This window comes from Gymnoscopelus braueri (assembly GCF_963280865.1).
Source record: "Gymnoscopelus braueri genome assembly, chromosome: 22".
Lineage (NCBI taxonomy): Eukaryota > Metazoa > Chordata > Actinopteri > Myctophiformes > Myctophidae > Gymnoscopelus > Gymnoscopelus braueri.
The window spans coordinates 46,040,805-46,059,636 of NC_137624.1; the positions used below are offsets into that span (position 1 = coordinate 46,040,805).

General features: G+C 41.2%; 2 protein-coding genes across 2 annotated transcripts in view; both read right to left on the minus strand.

Moving 5' to 3' along the window:
• LOC308078259 (NACHT, LRR and PYD domains-containing protein 1-like) overlaps nucleotides 1-14,972 on the minus strand; it is a gene marked incomplete at its 3' end in the record, with an annotated part of 58,272 nt that extends 43,300 nt beyond the window's left edge. The window contains exons 1-4 of the mRNA XM_080419380.1: nucleotides 14,414-14,972; nucleotides 4,124-4,186; nucleotides 3,579-3,706; nucleotides 379-491 (exon numbers count right to left, since the gene is read on the minus strand). Of these exons, the coding sequence (XP_080275506.1) occupies nucleotides 379-491; nucleotides 3,579-3,706; nucleotides 4,124-4,186; nucleotides 14,414-14,834 (725 nt within the window). The 5' untranslated portion in view covers nucleotides 14,835-14,972. The remainder of the gene's footprint in view (nucleotides 1-378; nucleotides 492-3,578; nucleotides 3,707-4,123; nucleotides 4,187-14,413) is intronic.
• Nucleotides 1-18,832, minus strand: part of LOC308078728 (NACHT, LRR and PYD domains-containing protein 1b allele 1-like) — a 496,405-nt gene that overhangs the window by 286,033 nt on the left and 191,540 nt on the right. The window lies entirely within an intron of this gene.

Sequence of the window (18,832 nt, forward strand, 5' to 3'; positions counted from 1 at the left end):
TACCTCTAAAATGAAAATAAACAAATAAAGGACAAAAAATATGTAAATAGCTGATTTACAGTGAGGCATTATTATCACAATATGAACCGAGTTTAACTAAATGTAATGCCTGAACTCCTACAATTCCTTAGTGCTTTTCAGGGTGGGGGGTCCCCAGTTCAAATAATGATTATTTTGGGGGGTCACGGCCTGAAAAGGTTGAGAACCACTGCACTAAAACCAAAACATTTGTCAGTAACGTGATTTAAACGTTTCCAAAGAAGAAGAAAAAAAGTTAAGAAAGAAATAAAGATGAAAACAAATGAAGAATTGTAAACTATAATAACCTTGCTAATACAAAGTTTGGCCTAAAGATGAATTTAAATTATAATTACTTACAGTTCACTGAGAAGACATTTCTCATGTTTCTCAAGGCCTTCGCATAAAAAGTCTTTGGCTTTTCTGGAATTCAGTAGAGGATAGAGTTCCCTCATCCTGTCCTGATCGATGGCCTTAGACGTCACAAAAAACATTATCATATCATATTATTATTATTATTATTATTATTATTATTATTATATCATATCATATTTAGGGCTGGGACTTTAACTGATTAATTTCGATTAAGTAATTGCAGAAAAAATATGCGATTAAAAATATTTACACATTTTAATCGTGCTTAGTTTTTGCACCACGGAACCTTTCTCACTGAGCGAGTTTCAGGCGTACTGATCATACCGGTGCACCAACCAACAGAAAACAAACCAATGGGAGAAGAAGCCGATGTCAGTTAACACTTGCATGACTAAGCTATCAATATGACCGATTTTGAGAATTTAAAGTGGATTATCTTCTCTCATGAAGCTCTGAGAAAGTTCCCCTTTCATGACTTTTCCTAAATATTTGTTTCAAATCATCTCCGTTTTTTTTTCTTCTGAAACGTATTATAAATATGAAATATATACCATATATACCATCCCAACCGTTATATTTCGGCTAAATTGACCGCTCTCCCTCTCTCTCCCCCAGGCAAGAGCAGTTGACACCTCTAGACCCCCCGCAGAGCGGCCCGTAGACGAGCAGATTCCCTACGCAGCAGCGAGTCCATGTTGCCATGTCTGCTTATTATAAGCGACTTTGGGCTTGTTTTTCGCGTCTTTCTATTATTATTAATATTATAATTATATATATAATTACATTATAATGGTAATACTTTTCTACTCCACTACAGCTCAGAGGCAAATCTTGTACTTTTACTTCACTACAATTATTTGAAAACTTTAGTTACTAGTTACTTTGCAGATATAAATATATTTTCATACTTGTTTAGATTAGAGCTTCATGCATTTTTATTAGGTATATATTTATATAGAAAGGTCTAACCAGGGACTGGTGTTGCAAATTAGCCTCGGCTATTACCCCATTCATGCCTAACTGTTTTCTCAGGGCACAACGACGCATGCAGTAACATTTTCATAGACCTGACTTATTTCTCTCGCAAAATTTGGCGACCCATTTTCAACTTTCCCTTTCACTGCAAAGCGGTGGAAAAAGATAGGATCTACAAGCATACAGCTTGTCACGCAGCAACTGTTTTATGCTTGAAGATCAGATATTTTGCGCAGGATTGAGCACATTTGTGGAACATAGCATTGTGTTCACTTGTTGCACTGAGGGAGCGGGAGGAGGAGAGGAGACGCGTTTGTCAGCGACGTGGACAGCTGATAGAATGAGAGCTTTACGCTCAGACAATAATGTGAATATTATTATTATGAATAATAATAATATAGGTTTGTCACTGGGTTGTTTACAAGTTACTATAGTTCGCTTGCTACTACTAAATTTAAAGCAGCATTACATCACGGTCATATTATGACAGTCATGACGAAACTTCAACCTGTTTTTTGCACTTTCTCCATTTACAGCCCTACATCTACATAAACGTTCGGATTTCAAATATAAAGTGCTTATAAAAAAAGGGATACACTTGTTGAATTCGCTGCTTTCATGAATGCAATTTGGGAATGTTATTTTTTCGTACTTGTTTAGATTAGAGCATGCATGTCCTTCTGTAAATGATTTTTTTATTAGGTCTTAGGTATTAGGGACAAGTCGAAATTTACAGAAGGGGGGGCATGGAGGAAATATATGTGCCCTAATTTAAAATGCGATGACCCTCCCTCTGAATGGGAAAAAAAATCAATGACCCTCCCCAAGTGATTAAAAAAAAAAGAATGACCCTCCCCCAAAAATATCAATGACATTTACCTCAGTAAAATGATGTCTATTATACACTAATCTTATTCCTAACCTTAACTTCGAGTAAATAAATTGACCGCAAGAAGTAACATTGCATCGCAGAAAATCAATGACTTGAGTGGGATTCGATACCGCAGATGACGGATTCAGAGTCCGACAATTTACTCAGGAGCTACCCGTACTGATAGAAAGGTTGAGTTGTCAGAAAGACTTGACCTTAATAGCATCGCTAAAAAGTCGCGCTGCTCGCGACGCATCATCAATAGAGAACACTTGCTGTATTAAAAACAAATATGAAAGACAAGCGCGGTATAATGAGAGGCAGGTGCCTGGAGTGCACATGTGATGTGTATGAAACCCAGAACGACATTGCAGCATGTGATTATTGTGGCCATGCCCCTGGCCAACACATGTAGGTTACAGTTGTGCCACCACCACCTGATAGTGATACAGCACCTGTCTCCAAATTTGACCAGGTATGTTTCGTTTTTTTCTACTGAAGCATCTGTTTTCAAAGAATTAGAATACATTTATAATGTATTTAGAGTGTGTGTGTGTGTGTGTGTGTGTGTGTGTGTGTGTGTGTGTGTGTGTGTGTGTGTGTGTGTGTGTGTGTGTGTGTGTGTGTGTGTGTGTGTGTGTGTGTGTGTGTGTATATATATATATATATATATATATACACACACACACAGGAAATAAGTCCACGGAAATAATTAATTTATACACACACTTTCATAGACCTGCCTGCTTATTTCTCTCTCAAAATTTGGCAACCCATTTTCAACTCTCAGCTCTTTAGAAGACAATGGAACCCCCCACTGTTTGGGGGAGAAAGTGTGAACTAGTCTGGAGAACAGAGGGAGACAGTGGCCAATAGGATAGCCTGATTTGGGGATCAAAATGACCTTTTTTCAGGCTTGGTGGAGGAGTATGAAACCTCAGTCATGCGAGTGTTAAGACATCTTTATTTTTTATTTCTCCTAGTGGTCAGGGTTTCACTGTTCTGGAATGTACTTGAAAGTATTGTGTACTGAATCTCTGAATATTCCTACAATGTCAGCACTTTATGGTAAAACTGATCTGTTGGTCTGTTTAGTACCACCTTGATAAAAAAAAACAATTTTGTTGCTTAAACTTATGTATTCACTCATTGATTCACTCATATACCAAAATCCGTTTGAACTGAAAATAAATTACTTCCCAGGGCAAATATTGATATGCGATTAAACATGCGATTTATTTTGATTAATTCATTACAAAGCCTCTAATGAATTAGATTTGTTTTTTATCGAGTCCCAGCCCTTATTATATCATAACATTATATTACATATTAACTTTACCTTAGATGTCACAGTATTGTAGCCCTCTTGGGTGATGACTTCTTTTTCCAGGAGCAGATCCAGGATGGGTTTGACCATGGTCACTTTCTGAACCAGTGAACAGCGGTGTTGGTCAATGAAGTGTCTCTCTGAAGATGAGAGGATTTAAAACTTAGCCGTTGGTGAAACTCTGTGTGCAAATCATATTCATATAGATATATTGGTTGTTATTTTCTATCTATGCCTGTCCTTGAATGATCCTGCCTATTGGTTAATTACAAACTAATCCCATTTTCATTGCAGCTATTGCTGTATCTCCCTAATTATGGAAATCTATTTAAATATGCTATTATTTCCATTTTGTAATTTGATGTAATAAAATGTCATAAATTAACTGCTCAGTTAATTGATTGAGACACCAGAAATGTAACAAATGGTGAATGAGCTATGGACTACTTTTAATATCTGTCTCACTTTCCTATAAAGTTGTCCACTAATCATCCTAAATGATTCTAAACTAAATAGAATAAAGAAAAAGAAAATCCCCTGTTAAAATAAATGATTACCATCCTGTGATGGCTGAGGTGATGCAGTGCTGCTCTCTGAAGTTTCTCCAACGTTACTGCTTTCTGTGTGAGAGAGAGAGAGAGAGAGAGAGAGAGAGAGAGAGAGAGAGAGAGAGAGAGAGAGAGAGATTTAAGTAAGTAATTAAGTAGCCTTGGTCCCTCAGGTGGCATTGAATGAGGGCTCCACCTAGAGTCTTAAGTGCACTCTTGTTGACAAAAGAGGAAATGCTGCCCAAAAATCGTGTTCTTTGATTGACTTTCTTTATCACTTTTAATTACATTTTTTTCCACCGGTTAGCTTTTTATCAAGAATGCAGCCCAAATAGGTAACCTCTTCTTAACTTGAGATTACATAATTGTCAAGGAACAGTAACAGCCCTAGGATGCTTCCCTGGGAACCCCACAGCTCACTGGGAGGGACGAGGACAGGGTTCCTTTGACATCAACCACTTGTTCTCTTCCCTCAAGGTAGGATTTCATCCTGTTCACAGATGTGTGATCAAAACCAATCAACCTTAAGCTTATTCAGTAGTATTGAATGGTTTACATTGTCTAACACCTTTTGGAGGTCCAGCATGACCATGCCGCAGTATTTGCCCGAGTCTACTTTGCGTTTGATGTAGTCGGTCAAATATAGTAGGCAGGTGTCAGTGGAGAGGGAGGATCTGAGATTGGAATCAAAATAGCAGTTTACGTTCTGTGAGTACTACTGATCTGTAGGCTTCCTTGCGGAATGCCACAGCTCACTAGGTGGGGAGGGGGGGGCAGGGTTCCGTTCACCTCCACACCTGTTCCCTCCCCTCCAGATAGGATCGCATCCAGCCCACTGATGTATTATCAAAATCAATATTTTTTTTAGCTTACCAATCAAAATAGAGTGATTTAGGGCAGGTACACACTGTAGGACTTTTAAAGTGGTCGGGGGTCATCTGATCGTTAAAGGATCTACACCATGAATTTAAAAAATATATTTGATATTTAATATCATATGGTGTATGTCCCTCAAACCTTTTTCAAAAGGTTTGAGCCTAAATCATCACTCAGATATACTCATCCCAAGTCAATTGTCTCTGGCTTATACAGCACTTTCAGCTGCAATACCAAAACGTCCTCTTGGGCAGGGGGGGGGGCTACTGAGCAATTCTGTCTGTTAATAAAAAAAAATATTAAAAAAATAAATAAAAAATGGAAAAATTCTGCATAAAAAGAAGCATCTAAGAAAAATACAAAATCGAAAAAAAAAAACACTTTGAACATTTTTGAACAATTCCACCAAGTGTTTGAGGTGCCTGTTTCACCCACTTCCGGGGGGCGGAGCCAAAATCCGAGCCCGAAGTATTTGTTCGTAGACCCCCACTTAGGGGGGGTAGAAAAAGTTTCGGAGCGATTCGGGCACTTTTCATTTAACATTGCAACGCAAGTGACATCACTTGCTTTGCACATTCTGAAATGGCCTGTTCAGACACGCCCATTCTGAAAATCTCTGAAATGAGAATGAACGACTGAATGTAAAAAAAAAATATTTTTTGGGGTACAAGAGACACTGGGGAGCCCAAAATATACTAAAAACCCAAAAAAAAATGAAATTCATGGTGTAGACCCTTTAAGCATTTCACACTACAGGAGTTCTGTCAGATAACTCACGAATAGATTGTACCAATATTATAGACCGAATATATTTAAGCAATATAATAGAATGAGAATACAAGTGTGGAAGTAATATTTTATCTTGGCGTTCAGGCTCTGCTATATTTTTTCTCCCTGCTCAGCACAATCATACGCCATCATTAACCATTAAGAGCAGGGAGATAGATATACCATAACATAACAACCCCCCATGGGGAACAAACCAATAGCAGAGCCCACTGGTGGTGCTGGGGTGGTGGTGGGAGCAAACGCTGCATGACAACAAGCTAGAAGACACAACCGGATGGAATGCCCGATTCAAGAGAACTTAAATACCCGCCCAATTGGACAGCTGATTGCCACGTCTGTGTATGACGTAAGATCTTGCATGACGCTGTAAACAGCCATATAGAATGAGCAATGCATGTAACCTCTCGAGTGTATGCTGCCAGAACTAACTCGCAGGCTACGTATAATTTCTGTCAGATAACTCACGAATAGATTGTACCAATATTATAGACCGAATATATTTAAGCAATATAATAGAATGAGAATACAAGTGTGGAAGTAATATTTTATCTTGGCGTTCAGGCTCTGCTATATTTTTTCTCCCTGCTCAGCACAATCATACGCCATCATTAACCATTAAGAGCAGGGAGATAGATATACCATAACATAACAACCCCCAACACGCGTGACCTACGGTGAACGCTCACCGATTCATCCAAACAGATATCCCACTAAACTCCTTCAGGAGACAGTGACGAATATGCAGCTAGCAATTCTGGATCATGCTAGGATATTCTAACATAACCCCCAACACGCGGAACCAAGAACGCCCTACGGTGAACGCTCACCGATTCATCCAAACAGATATCCCACTAGACTCCTTCAGGAGACAGTGACGAATATGCAGCTAGCAATTCTGGATCATGCTAGGATATTCTAACATTATGTGAACTTGAATGTGAAGCCATGGCTACGCTTGCCGTAAGCCTTATCTATGTGAACTTGAATGTGAAGCCATGGCTACGCTTGCCGTAAGCCTTATTCTATATGATAGGAAAAACTATGTGTGGGGTGAATTCTCAAACCCATACCAATTGACCAAGCTGATATCCCATCCACCACAGACCAGCGTCTGGGATCGGCTAGGACATACTAACTTTATGTGAACTAAAAGGCCTTAGCTGCCATGCACAGGCAGCACTTAACCATTCCTCTAATAGCCACATAGAGGAATATACTACATAAACTTAACATGCCTAAGTGTTAAGAGTTGATGCCCCCAACCGCATCCTACTGATGCCCCCAACCGCATCAACTCTTATGCAAGCCAACTGCATCACCGTGATGCTATACCCAACCGCATCAGCCATGATGCAAACCAACCGCATCAACCATGATGCCACGATTTTTTTTTTTTTTTTTTTAGTTTGAGTTTGAGCAACCAGCTGAACTCTAGTGCCAACTAAAGAAACATTTAAAACTTAACATGACTTTGAAGTCACGCTACGCCTTACCTTCACCCAGCGACCACCAGATATGCATGGTAATAACAGAACTACCATTTACATTTAGCTATTACAACACTTGAATTCATTACATCCTGAGCCAACAAAGAACTCCCCATTTTAGCGCACATGACGAACATGGCACTAAGACCATTTTATTCAGAACGGTTGATCTGAGCACCAACTGAAAATATGCAGATGGTTGAGATTTGTTCTGTTGAATTAAAGCTTAAACTGAAGATGGGACATGACCTGTTGAACAAATGAGCCACAGATAAAACATAATGCTGCTTGTGTGAGAACAGACTAAGATCTGTGTTTTAACAGCTAAGATCTATGACTGCCCCATCTAACCATAGATTGACTTCTAATTAACTAAGAATACTGAAGCAGCTTCCAATGAGACTTAAGATATATTCATAAAATGTCCCTCCATAGAAATAAAACATCAGAAATGATGGATGCATGACTAACTCTTGATATACACTTAGATTAGACTCCACGTAGATGAAAGCAATGATTATCGACTTATAGTAGTTAGTAGTACCAACAATATTTAATCTGAATCCAGTAGTCCCTTTACATTACATGCTTTGTAAAATTGCAACCTTGCTTACAAGACTGCAAGGAGAACCACGCCACCATAATACCAAGAATGGCATGCAAACAGCCCCGAGGTGAAAAAGGTGACAACATGTTGTTTTCTTTCGGGTCAGGTGTCACACAATTGCCCTATTTGGGTTCAAAAAGGTGACTGTAGCTGAAAAGTGACACTTTTGCATGTCTGATGATAAGCCACCCTTTAAAGAACATAACATTAAATATTTGCCTCCTGAGCAGATTTTAATTAATGACCATAACATTCATTATCCAATAACTTCATAACAATAAAAACGGAACTAAGTTTGGATTCCAAGAACCTTTGAAATGCAACCATGACTCTTTGAAATGCAACCATGACTCTACTGAAGAGCCCCACCATTTATCTGGTAGCAATAACTTTACTCCTGTAGCTTGTCACACAACATGACATCAATTGTCAACCGCTTTTATAAGAATGCATTACATCCGGGGATCTGAACATATGTTGATCCCAAGATAAGACATGAGTGCCCTCATAAATTGCTCCCCTCCTTTAAGCCCTGAGAGCATGAATGCCCTCTGCTGGACTGACTGCATTTCGCAATTAGCAGTGTTAAACCATCTTTAATATAACAAAGACCATTTAGATGGGCTGCTATTGCTAAAGATAAAGGAAAGCAGTTGTTTTCCTTCAAGTGTTTCCAGATTTACTTAAGAAATCCCTGTAACCTACCAGTCTCTTATCCAAGGTGTAAGCAGCAAAATGTATATCACCTTGACAGCAAGAATAGCTTAATTAGCTTTGCAATACAATAGCACAGGGGCAACTTTAGAATGTAACCAAAGCTTACATCTAACCAAGCACTGCAGCCAACACAGTAAAATAGCCCATTACTTACTTGATTTGCACAATTTACTTCATTATAATATTTACCAGCCTCCACTATATCTTAGAGCAAATTATTACCAGAAAATGTAGGCTACATCAGATGGAAATAGCTATAGCCACCAATTAGCACATACTAGCTGCAACATAAAATATATTACCACAATATAATGGCCATACTGCACACTATAGTCTACTTTAGTATAAAATTATGCACCATGAACCATAAGTTCTCTTTACAGCATATTTGAATGCAGACTCCTAGATTTGAAAAACTGCTGAAAGAATGAATCACTAATATAAATAGCCTATATATATTTTAACCAACTGTAGATTTACTTGAAACATTATTAATTCCTACACTGAGATACCTGGTACTATGCTGCTTTACTCGAGTAAAATCCGCAGACTACAGTCTGCAACACTAAAACGAGATCAAGAAAAAATTACTTAGTCATAACTTGTGCTTATAATAAGCGGACATGGCAACCCAGCACTGAGTTGCGGTCTATGCTTGCAGTCCCATAGCCCGGAGGGAACGCACTCGACGTTGATCAGTGAATCACAACATGTTTGGAAGCGCAAGAACACACACTAGCTCTTCTTCATCCACAAGTGTACTTTCTTATCCTACTCAAGATGACGGCCAGACTGTGCATTAATCGTTTTTAACCAGTACATTATATGAAACATAAGATTTGAGCAATGCACTGCATAAGTGACACTAACTATTGGTCCTCTCTCTCCCTCTCTGCTCTGAACAACTGATCACTGATACGTGCAGTGATGCCGGTTTGAGAGAGAAATCAGCCAACCTAGACCACGAAAATACTTGTATTTAACCTGCATTATCCTAATGTATGTATTGCCATTGCAATAGCCTAAAGTGAGCTTGTAGATGATCTGCTATTTCGAAATCTTATGATAAAAGTGGAATATTTGGAATATATATATATATATTTTACACATTAATCTGGGGACCATGACAGAACCACATAAGAAAGCGATCCCAAAATAACTTTTCCCCAGAAATAAGCCAAACCACCATTAATAAGCGATTTGACAGCAAACCAGCCAATGTTGCTAATAATGAGATGAGGCCCCATAGCCCGGAGGGACACAACAGAAAGCTCTGCTGGCTGAGCTAAAACACGCTGTTTTTCAGCTTAACTTTGAAAACATTAGCAAGGAGCAGTTTCACTACAATTTAAGTTGCTTTGCTTTTAGTAATAGAACGAGTATCATATAACAACCAGCGGCACCAGACCACCACTGAAGCCTCAACAATGACATTAGCAGCAACAGCATATTAGCTTTTTTCAGCAGCATAGAGAAGAACACAGCAGCCTTAGTAGATAACAAACGCGACGCCATACCACCTGGCCTTCACAGTAGCCTATAATAGACAGCAGCTTATGAGCAGAAAGCATGATTCAAGTAGCATGAAGCAGTAACACCAGCGAACAACAGCAGCTTCTGATCAAGGAAGCATGATAGCAAGTAGCAGTAGCTCCAGCAACAACCAAACAACCAGCCAGGAACAGCAAACGCTGCATGACAACAAGCTAGAAGACACAACCGGATGGAATGCCCGATTCAAGAGAACTTAAATACCCGCCCAATTGGACAGCTGATTGCCACGTCTGTGTATGACGTAAGATCTTGCATGACGCTGTAAACAGCCATATAGAATGAGCAATGCATGTAACCTCTCGAGTGTATGCTGCCAGAACTAACTCGCAGGCTACGTATAATTTTATTTCTTGAAATCGGCTGTCATATATATCGTTGTGGTTTTCACCCTATAGATTGATCCCCGACCAGGGATTACACACTGTAGGATAGTTCACTAGGATGCTGTCCAGAGTCAGACCCAATACATACATGTATTTGTTTTTATTCCAATTCATTTTAATCGACGTCTCTCTCTCTCTCTCTCTCTCTCTCTCTCTCTCTCTCTCTCTCTCTCTCTCTCTCTCTCTCTCTCTCTCTCTCTCTCTCTCTCTCTCTCTCTCTCTCTCTCTCTCTCTCTCTCTCTCTCTCTCTCTCTCTCTCTCTCTCTCTCGTCAGAAGCAGTCAGTGTTGCCATGTCCGCTTATTATAAGCGACTGTTCTGTTGCTTGAAAGTGTAGTTGCTTATTTGGTCTTGTTTCCTAATGTTGTCTCCTAGCCACGGTGGCTGCTGTAATGTGCTCTCATTGGCTGTGGCGCTGATCTGCTCGCAGACATCTCACAGACCCTTTCACATTGTATGATTTTCAGTCTGGGACACAGCTGAATATCTAACGAGGTAGATATTTGAAAACGGTCGGAAAGCCATCGCAGAGCGGATGATCGCGGCCAGATCGTCTCGCAGAGCCTTTCACACACAGCGAGCATTGTCTCGCCGATCAAAGGCCGATCTGCGTCAGATCGGGAGGTTTTGTCGGCGAGCGCCAAAAAAAGTTGCGGACAGCATAATCGGACCAAATATCCTGCAGTGTGTACCTGCCTTAACAGTGTCAAAAGCCTTTTAGAGGTCCAGCATGACCATGCCGCAGTATTTGCCCTGGTCCACCTCTTGTTTGATGTGGTCGTTCAAATAGAGAAGGCATGTGTCTGTGGAGTGGTATTTTCTGAAGCCAGATTGGAATTTGTATTTTATTTTTTTCAGCAAGATACTTTTCAACCTGATCATAAACATGTTTTGACTTTCGAGATTGAACTAAGAATAGAAATAGGGCAGTAGTTGCCGGGGTCTAATTTACTTCCTTTTTTTGTAGAGAGGGGTTACTCTCGCCATTTTGAAATCATGGTTTGATGGAGAGGTTTATTATGTGGGTGATGATTGGAGCAATGGAGGCGGGTGAGTCTTTGAGAAATTTGGAGGGAATATTGTCGAGGCCAGTGGCCTTGTGTGGTTGAAGCGTGCTCAATCTTTTGACCACCTCATCGGTTTAAAATCATCTTTGCGTACACCTAGGTTTTTGTAGAATGCTTGGATGTGCTCTACACCAAAACGCCCAGAGTGGGAGGGCAGTTTGTTTACCAGTGTTGTGGCTATGGTTGTAAAGAAGCTGTTTAAGCGATTTGCCACATCCAGCTTGTCTGTAATGAGAGTGTCATCCGACTTCATGTTGATGTTTGTAAACCTGATTATTTATTTTTTTGCCTAGTTGGTTGATAAGCAACTTCCAAAGCTCACGTGGTTTGTTTGTGTTTTCTTCAATTGTATCATTGAGGTAGTTTTTTCTTGCTGATCTGGTCATAGCAGTTACCTTGTTTTTAGGCTGATTTAGCTGTTTTATAAGATTCACAGCGTGGGTTTTGAGGGGATCACTGTTGAGGCGTTTGGCAAGCTTGGTCTCACATTTATGAACTTCAGAGCACTTTTTATCTCTGACTTTCATTGCAGTAAGTATTCATCAATGGCTCCGAGTGGGTTGTGACCCTGGTGGTTTTCATGGGAGCCATGCTATTCAAAATTTAGGTGAATTTGGTTTTGAAGCCATGCCAAGATTCGAAGAGGCCGCCCGGTCCTCCTTGCTGCGGTCATCTGCCAGGGTCAAGCACTATGTCGGTCGTTGTCGTCGCCCAGCTCCTTCCTACCGTCGGGGCCAGAGACTATGGTTGTCATCCAGGGACTTGCCACTACAGGTGGAATCACACAAGTTGGCTCCTCGTTTTGTGGGACCTTTCCCTGTCTCTAAGGTCATCAGCCCTTCAGCAGTCCGTCTCAAACTCCCTCGCCCCCTTCATTGGATTCATCCGTCTTTCCAAGTCTCTAGAGTCAAACCTGTCAACCAAGGCCCATACTCCCCTCCCTCCAATCCCCCTCCTCCGCCCAGGTTGGTGGACGGCTATGAGGTGTTCACTGTGAGTCGGCTGCTCAAGGTTCGCCAACGTGGGCATGGGCTGCAATACTTTGTGGACTGGCAAGGCTATGGTCCTGAGAAGAGGACTTGGGTCCCTGCTTGGGACATTTTGGACACGGTCCTTATTCAAGACTTTCATCCTGAGGCACCTGCGAGGACACCCAAGGTCATCCATGAGGGGAGGGGTACTGTCAGGCATCCTCTCTAGACCTGCCCTTGTGTTCACTACCTGCATTCCTATTAATCAGTCATTAGCCAATCCTTTGCTAATTTTCTACTCCTCACAGGTTGCTACTCACCTGCTGTCCGTTGCTCTAATTAGTTTGAGGGTATATATTTCAGTGAGCTTCAAAATTACCATTTGTCAGTTTGTCGTAGTAATGCCTGTCTTCTGTTCCAGCCTGAACCACCACCCTCTTACCCGTTTGTTCCTGGACTGAGAAGTTGACCGGCTGTTTTTGGATTAAAGTGGTGGTGCCATGGTTTTGCACTTTTTCTTTTTTGCATGTATCTATGAGGTTGATAGAACTGGTGGTGTTTTTATGGTGTTTTATGTCTTCTCTGACTATTTTGAGTTTCTTCCTGGAGGCTGAAACCTTGAGGGTCAAACGTGCCAATAGAAAAACAGCCCTTTAGTGACATAGTAAAAACATACCCTCCCCCTCATTGTCATAACACAACAGGTGTGGGCATGAGGAGGAGGAGGGACTAGGACAGGTGGGTGGTGCTAAGGTGGTGGAGGAGGTGCTAAGGTGAGAACCAGGTATACTTAATGAACTGGAGGCGTGTCCACATAAAAACCTAACTAACAATTTCTGTACACTTTTTTGAAAAAATCTTCCTCCTAGTATAACCATAATACCTGATGATTATGTTTTGCGAGGGGGGGGGGGCACTGAAAATCACGGCACCCCGTCTTTAACCTTTTGCGCATTGCCCTTGCTTGCCTTGTTTTGCTGTTTGATGACATAACTCTGGTATTAACTTTTGTTCTGTTTTGGGGAATTTAAGTAAAGACTGAGTTCTGCCTCTTGCCTGCCGTTTTCTGCATTTGAGTCCTTCTGAATATTCTGACATTGATAGCATTTCAGATGTCTCCGTTCATCCAAGGTGCAGTACGGGCTTTGACCTGTACAACTTTCGTGGGTGCTATGATATCGATCACAGACAAGAATGCAGATTTAAAACCAGACGAGGCCTCCTCGGTAGAACATTGGACCGGTCCATTTTCTCCAGAGCTGCTGTTAGCACTTTCATTGATCTGAATCTGATTGTGTTGTGACAATAGACTACAGATTCATGAATTTTACGAGAAAATTATATTGTACTCAATTATGCCACTTCTTGAGATTCTGGACTGGTCCGAGATAAAAAATAAGCTCTATGTGGTTTGAGTGGTAGAACACACCCTTGTATATTGTGTTATCAGCTGGACAAGGCTATGCAGGCTATACATAACTTGCTAAAATGATTTTAATATGGGTGCGTCTTTCCATAGCATGTTGGTGTTGTAGTCACTAATCAGAATTAAATCCAACATGCCTATGTATGTCACATACTCCTCTATTAAAATGCATTTTGGTCAGTAGATGGCACCAATTATCAGGGATTTAGCTTCAGGATAAATTACTTTTATCCAGATAGATTATGTGGAGTTGTTTCCTATGTCTGAGGGTACATTAAATGTAATGTTAGATCTCACATAATTGCACAACCCTTCCGCCACACTTATCTCTATCCTTCCTGATGACCGATAACCTTCAATCTCAATTTCAGAATCATTAATAGAGTCATCAAGTTTAGTTTTAGAGAAGGACAGAATTCCCACCTGTGTCTGTCGCTGCCGGCTGAGATGGTGGGATGGTCGGGTCTTCTCCTACGGGCTCTGGGATGTTGTTCGTTGGCTGATTTGTACCAGGGAGGCTTTGGTTTGGATAACCAGCACTTGTGTTACCAGCGGTGTTGTTGGATCCAGAAGGCAGGGTGGTATCATTAGCATTGCTAGCTCCGAGAGCTAAGCTGCTGTTTGCCCCGTTAGCTGGGATGCAAGCGGTCTCTGTAGGCATGATTTCCGGGCACTGTGTGGCAGCGATGGGTCCAGGGTTTGGTCCAGGGTTTGGATGTATATTCCCGGACAGAAGCAAGGTCATGGCTATGATCGCCTTTAACTGCCTTCTGCCATCTAGCTGTGTTTGTTTGTTCTTCCTTGAAGAGACCACATTTCGCCCGGCCAGTGCTTTTGTAAGCATCAATGTTACGTTTCCCGGTGTTGCACCTTTTTCCTTGGAGTTACTTGGAAGCTGCACATCTCGAGATTCTGTGAAAATAAGTCCCTGTAAGACCACAGCGTAAATCAGAACAATGTAATTGCTGACGTTAAGGATGTTTCTCAAGAAGTTCAGATGTTTTCTTCGTTGCAGTATGGAGCTCGGAATTGTGCGTCCTCTCTTCATGGCAGCCGGATGCAACTGTGATGGCTGAGATGATGCTGTGCTGCTCTCTGAGAGAGAGAGAGAGAGATAGAGAGAGTGAGTGTAATTTAAGTAAGTAATTTAGTAGCCTTGGGAACCATGTGGCCCATAGGACATGAGCCTATCTCCTGTTGCTGTAGCGTGAGGCAGCTTCATGTACAAGAACCCCCAGCCATGATGTACAAGTACACCTTGACATGATGCTAGTATGTCACAGGGACTTACCCCAAATCCAAAACCTTGAGTGCTAAGCAGGGAAACATTGGGTTTCATTTATATAGTCTTTGGTATGACCCGGCTGGAGGATCGAACCCTGACCTCCCAATCTCAAGGCTGACACTTTATCCGCAAGGTCACTGAGCTGAGTAAACTATATATTATTTGTCCTGAATTATCTTAATATTTACTTCACTTGTGTGTTTCTGCTGGGTATTGTTGACAACAGGAAACTATTTTTCTACATTGGAGCACCTCATAAATAAACATATTTCATTATTGTAGCCAGTGTGTACATTTCATCTTATTTTTTAGAAAATACATTATTTGGTAGGACTATTAATGAAGCACAAAAACATTTGCTTGTACAGTATGCTTACCTGCCATGACTTCTGTCTGTCAGTGGTCCTTGTCTGGAGACTTTAAACGTTCATGTAGAACTGTGGTCACACAGCGTCAGATACACGTTGAAACTTGATACTAAAAGGGTTTCTATTGGCTGGTTAGATGAAGTGGTGAGCTGGGTGGGGAGACAGAGAGACAGATGGTCAAAGTGGATTCTTACACACATCAACAACAACTGATCCTGTCTACTAGAGGTGTGGACAATAATCGACTCTAAGATGCATTACGTTGTGGCCGTGCACGATTCTGCACCGATGCAGTGACGTGACATGAACGATTATAGACTATAGACGTTTATTGTTGATTTTCTTTGTCTTCACTGTCTGTGATGATGTGGTAACAACATGCCGCTACGCTCTCTCCGAGGGACAATGTGAGGCTGTGGCTAATGGTAAATGGTGCATTTATATAGCGCTTTTATCCAAAACGCTTTACATAGATTGTGCATCACATTCACACATTCACACACACATTCATACACCGATGGAGGAGGAAACCATGCAAGGCACCAACCTGCTCATCGGGAGCAATTAGGGGTTCAATGACTTGCTGAAGGACACTTCGACATTACTCTTGGGGAGCCCCCCAGCCCGGGATCGAACTGGGAACCTTGCGGTTTCCAGTTCACTCTACCCCTGAGCCACTGCCGCCCCTTATTAAGTCATTACGTCATGAAATCTCAGCCAGTGTTTTAAAAGCAGAGAATCTAATCATCTGTGTTTTACAACAGCAACTCGACCAAGTGTTCTCACACACACACACACACACACACACACACACACACACACACACACACACACACACACACACACACACAGTAACCTCAGTGTTAATTTAACTCTGAGTCAGAGTTAAAATAACACTGAGTTTTTTTTACTGTAGGTGTGTTACCTACTTTGAAGTGCCCTTATTTTACAGCTGCAAAAACCTTATTTTTGAATAAGGTTTTCGCAGCTGTAAAATAATAAATTCTGTTGTAATTCACTGCAGAAGGATTTATGTGATGTTATTGAAAACTCTCATTATTAGATAAACAAGTCATGGCAATAAGAGAGCGAGAGAAACAAAGAAACAGAGACATTTTGACTTTTGATTAATTGACATCATTTTGTATCTTGCACGAGAGTTGATGAGGAGTCTACCACAAGCTCAAACTAGGACAACTTCCTGGAACTTGTACAAATGTTTAGCCAGTATGACAGTGTACTCAAACTACATTTAGATGTCAAAGATAAGAAAAAACATACGCGTAAGAGGTGTCAGATTTCACTCTCATCAAACAGAACACAAAGCGATATCATAAAAGCCCTGTCCACCTTCATAAAAAGAGAGATAAGGAAAGAAATAGAATGGGCCAAAATATATTATAGATACTCGTAGATGAAACCAGTGATGTATATCAAAGTGAGCAGGTCTTCTTGGTTGTGCGGATGTCAAGGAGTGCTTCATCCAGGTCTGTAAGGTGTCATGAACAGACAGGTGTGGAGATGGAGAAAACCAGTTATTGAATTGCTTCAGAACAATGACCTACAATTTGAAATAGTTTCAAATGATGTTGTCCAAAACACATTTAGAATCTCAACCACAGACAGCTGGTGTCAAAAAACATATTGACAGGACGGTAGTGCTTAGGAGAAAACAGTGAAATCAGCTGGGGCAGTGCAAGAAGGGCATCAAGGACACTGTGGCCGTGGGGCATGTATTTATTCAAGGGGCTCACGGCCAAACAGAGAGTCAACGAGAGCCATGGCCGTCGTGGCCGCCGTGAAATTCCTGCCCTGGCTATAACACAATAGACTCTAAACCAGGGGTCTTCAACAGGGGGTCTGGGACCCCTATGGGGTCCTCAGAGTTACTACACAGGGGCCACTAAATCTTTGTGTTAGCCACTTGAACTCTATCACACCTATTCTGGGGGAACATTAGCTGAAAATAGCAGATCTACAAGGCAATTTTCGGCAAAGATGTTGGTGTAGGAGAAAAAAGGAGCAGAGCAAGTACAAGTTGTGAGGGTTTTAAGTGGTTAATTGTCTGAAAATACACATTAACATGAATCCAACACAGCGCTACACATTGACAGTAAACAAGTCTATGCTGCTATCTATGAAATCTATGAAAAAGTTGAAAACACTTTAGTGTTCCTCAATCTTTTTAGGGCCAGTGCCCCCCAATCCAATATCCAGGTACCTTATCAATCAATCAATCAATCAATGTCTGGTTCATATGAATCCATGTCATAACCACAATGGATCGCCCACACCTCTCTCCAGAGACGTATCTGTGACTTCCAAGATGCGGGGGACCACCTTTGCAACGGCCCACACAGCCGCACACGCAGCACATATTCACACCAAAAACAGATTATTCAACCTTACCTGATATGAGGTGTTCGCTAGAAATCCAATCATTTTTGATGGTCGCCTTGTCTAGGCTCTTTAAATGCAATATTGTGTAATGATTCCATAACGTTTACACCGGAGGCAGAGACATATGGCTTTATTACATTACATTACATTACATTACAGTCATTTAGCAGACGCTTTTATCCAAAACTTACAATAAGTGTATTCAACATAGGTAGGGAACGAAAACTACTAATCACCAGAAGTCTTTAGTGCATTTTCTGCAAAAACAAGCAACCAAGAGTATACCTAGCGCTAAGGTAAAAGTGCAATATATCAGCTACCTATTTCCTTAAACAGATGAGATAAAATAGCTAAATCAAATGAGCATGAGCTAAAACAAATAAGTGTATCGACTAAACAAGATCCAATAAACAATACAACAATAGAAAACAAGCGTTCGTACAACTAGTTAACAACAAGTAGGTCAGGCAGAGAGGAAGGGTAGTGTTTCCTGAAGAGGTGGGTTTTCAGCCTGCGGCGAAATATGGGCAGTGACTCTGCTGTCCTAACATTAGTGGGAAGTTCATTCCACCACTGTGGGGCCAGAACAGAAAAGAGTCGTGACCGTGTGGATCGGCCAGAAGGACCCTTGAGTGACAAGGCAATCAGTCGCCCCGAGGTGGCAGACCGGAGTGGTCGGGCAGGGGTGTAGGCATCGACCATAGCCCGGAGGTAAGAAGGAGCTGTTCCTTTCACTGCCCTATAGGCTAGCACCAGGGTTTTGAACTGGATGCGAGCCGCTACGGGGAG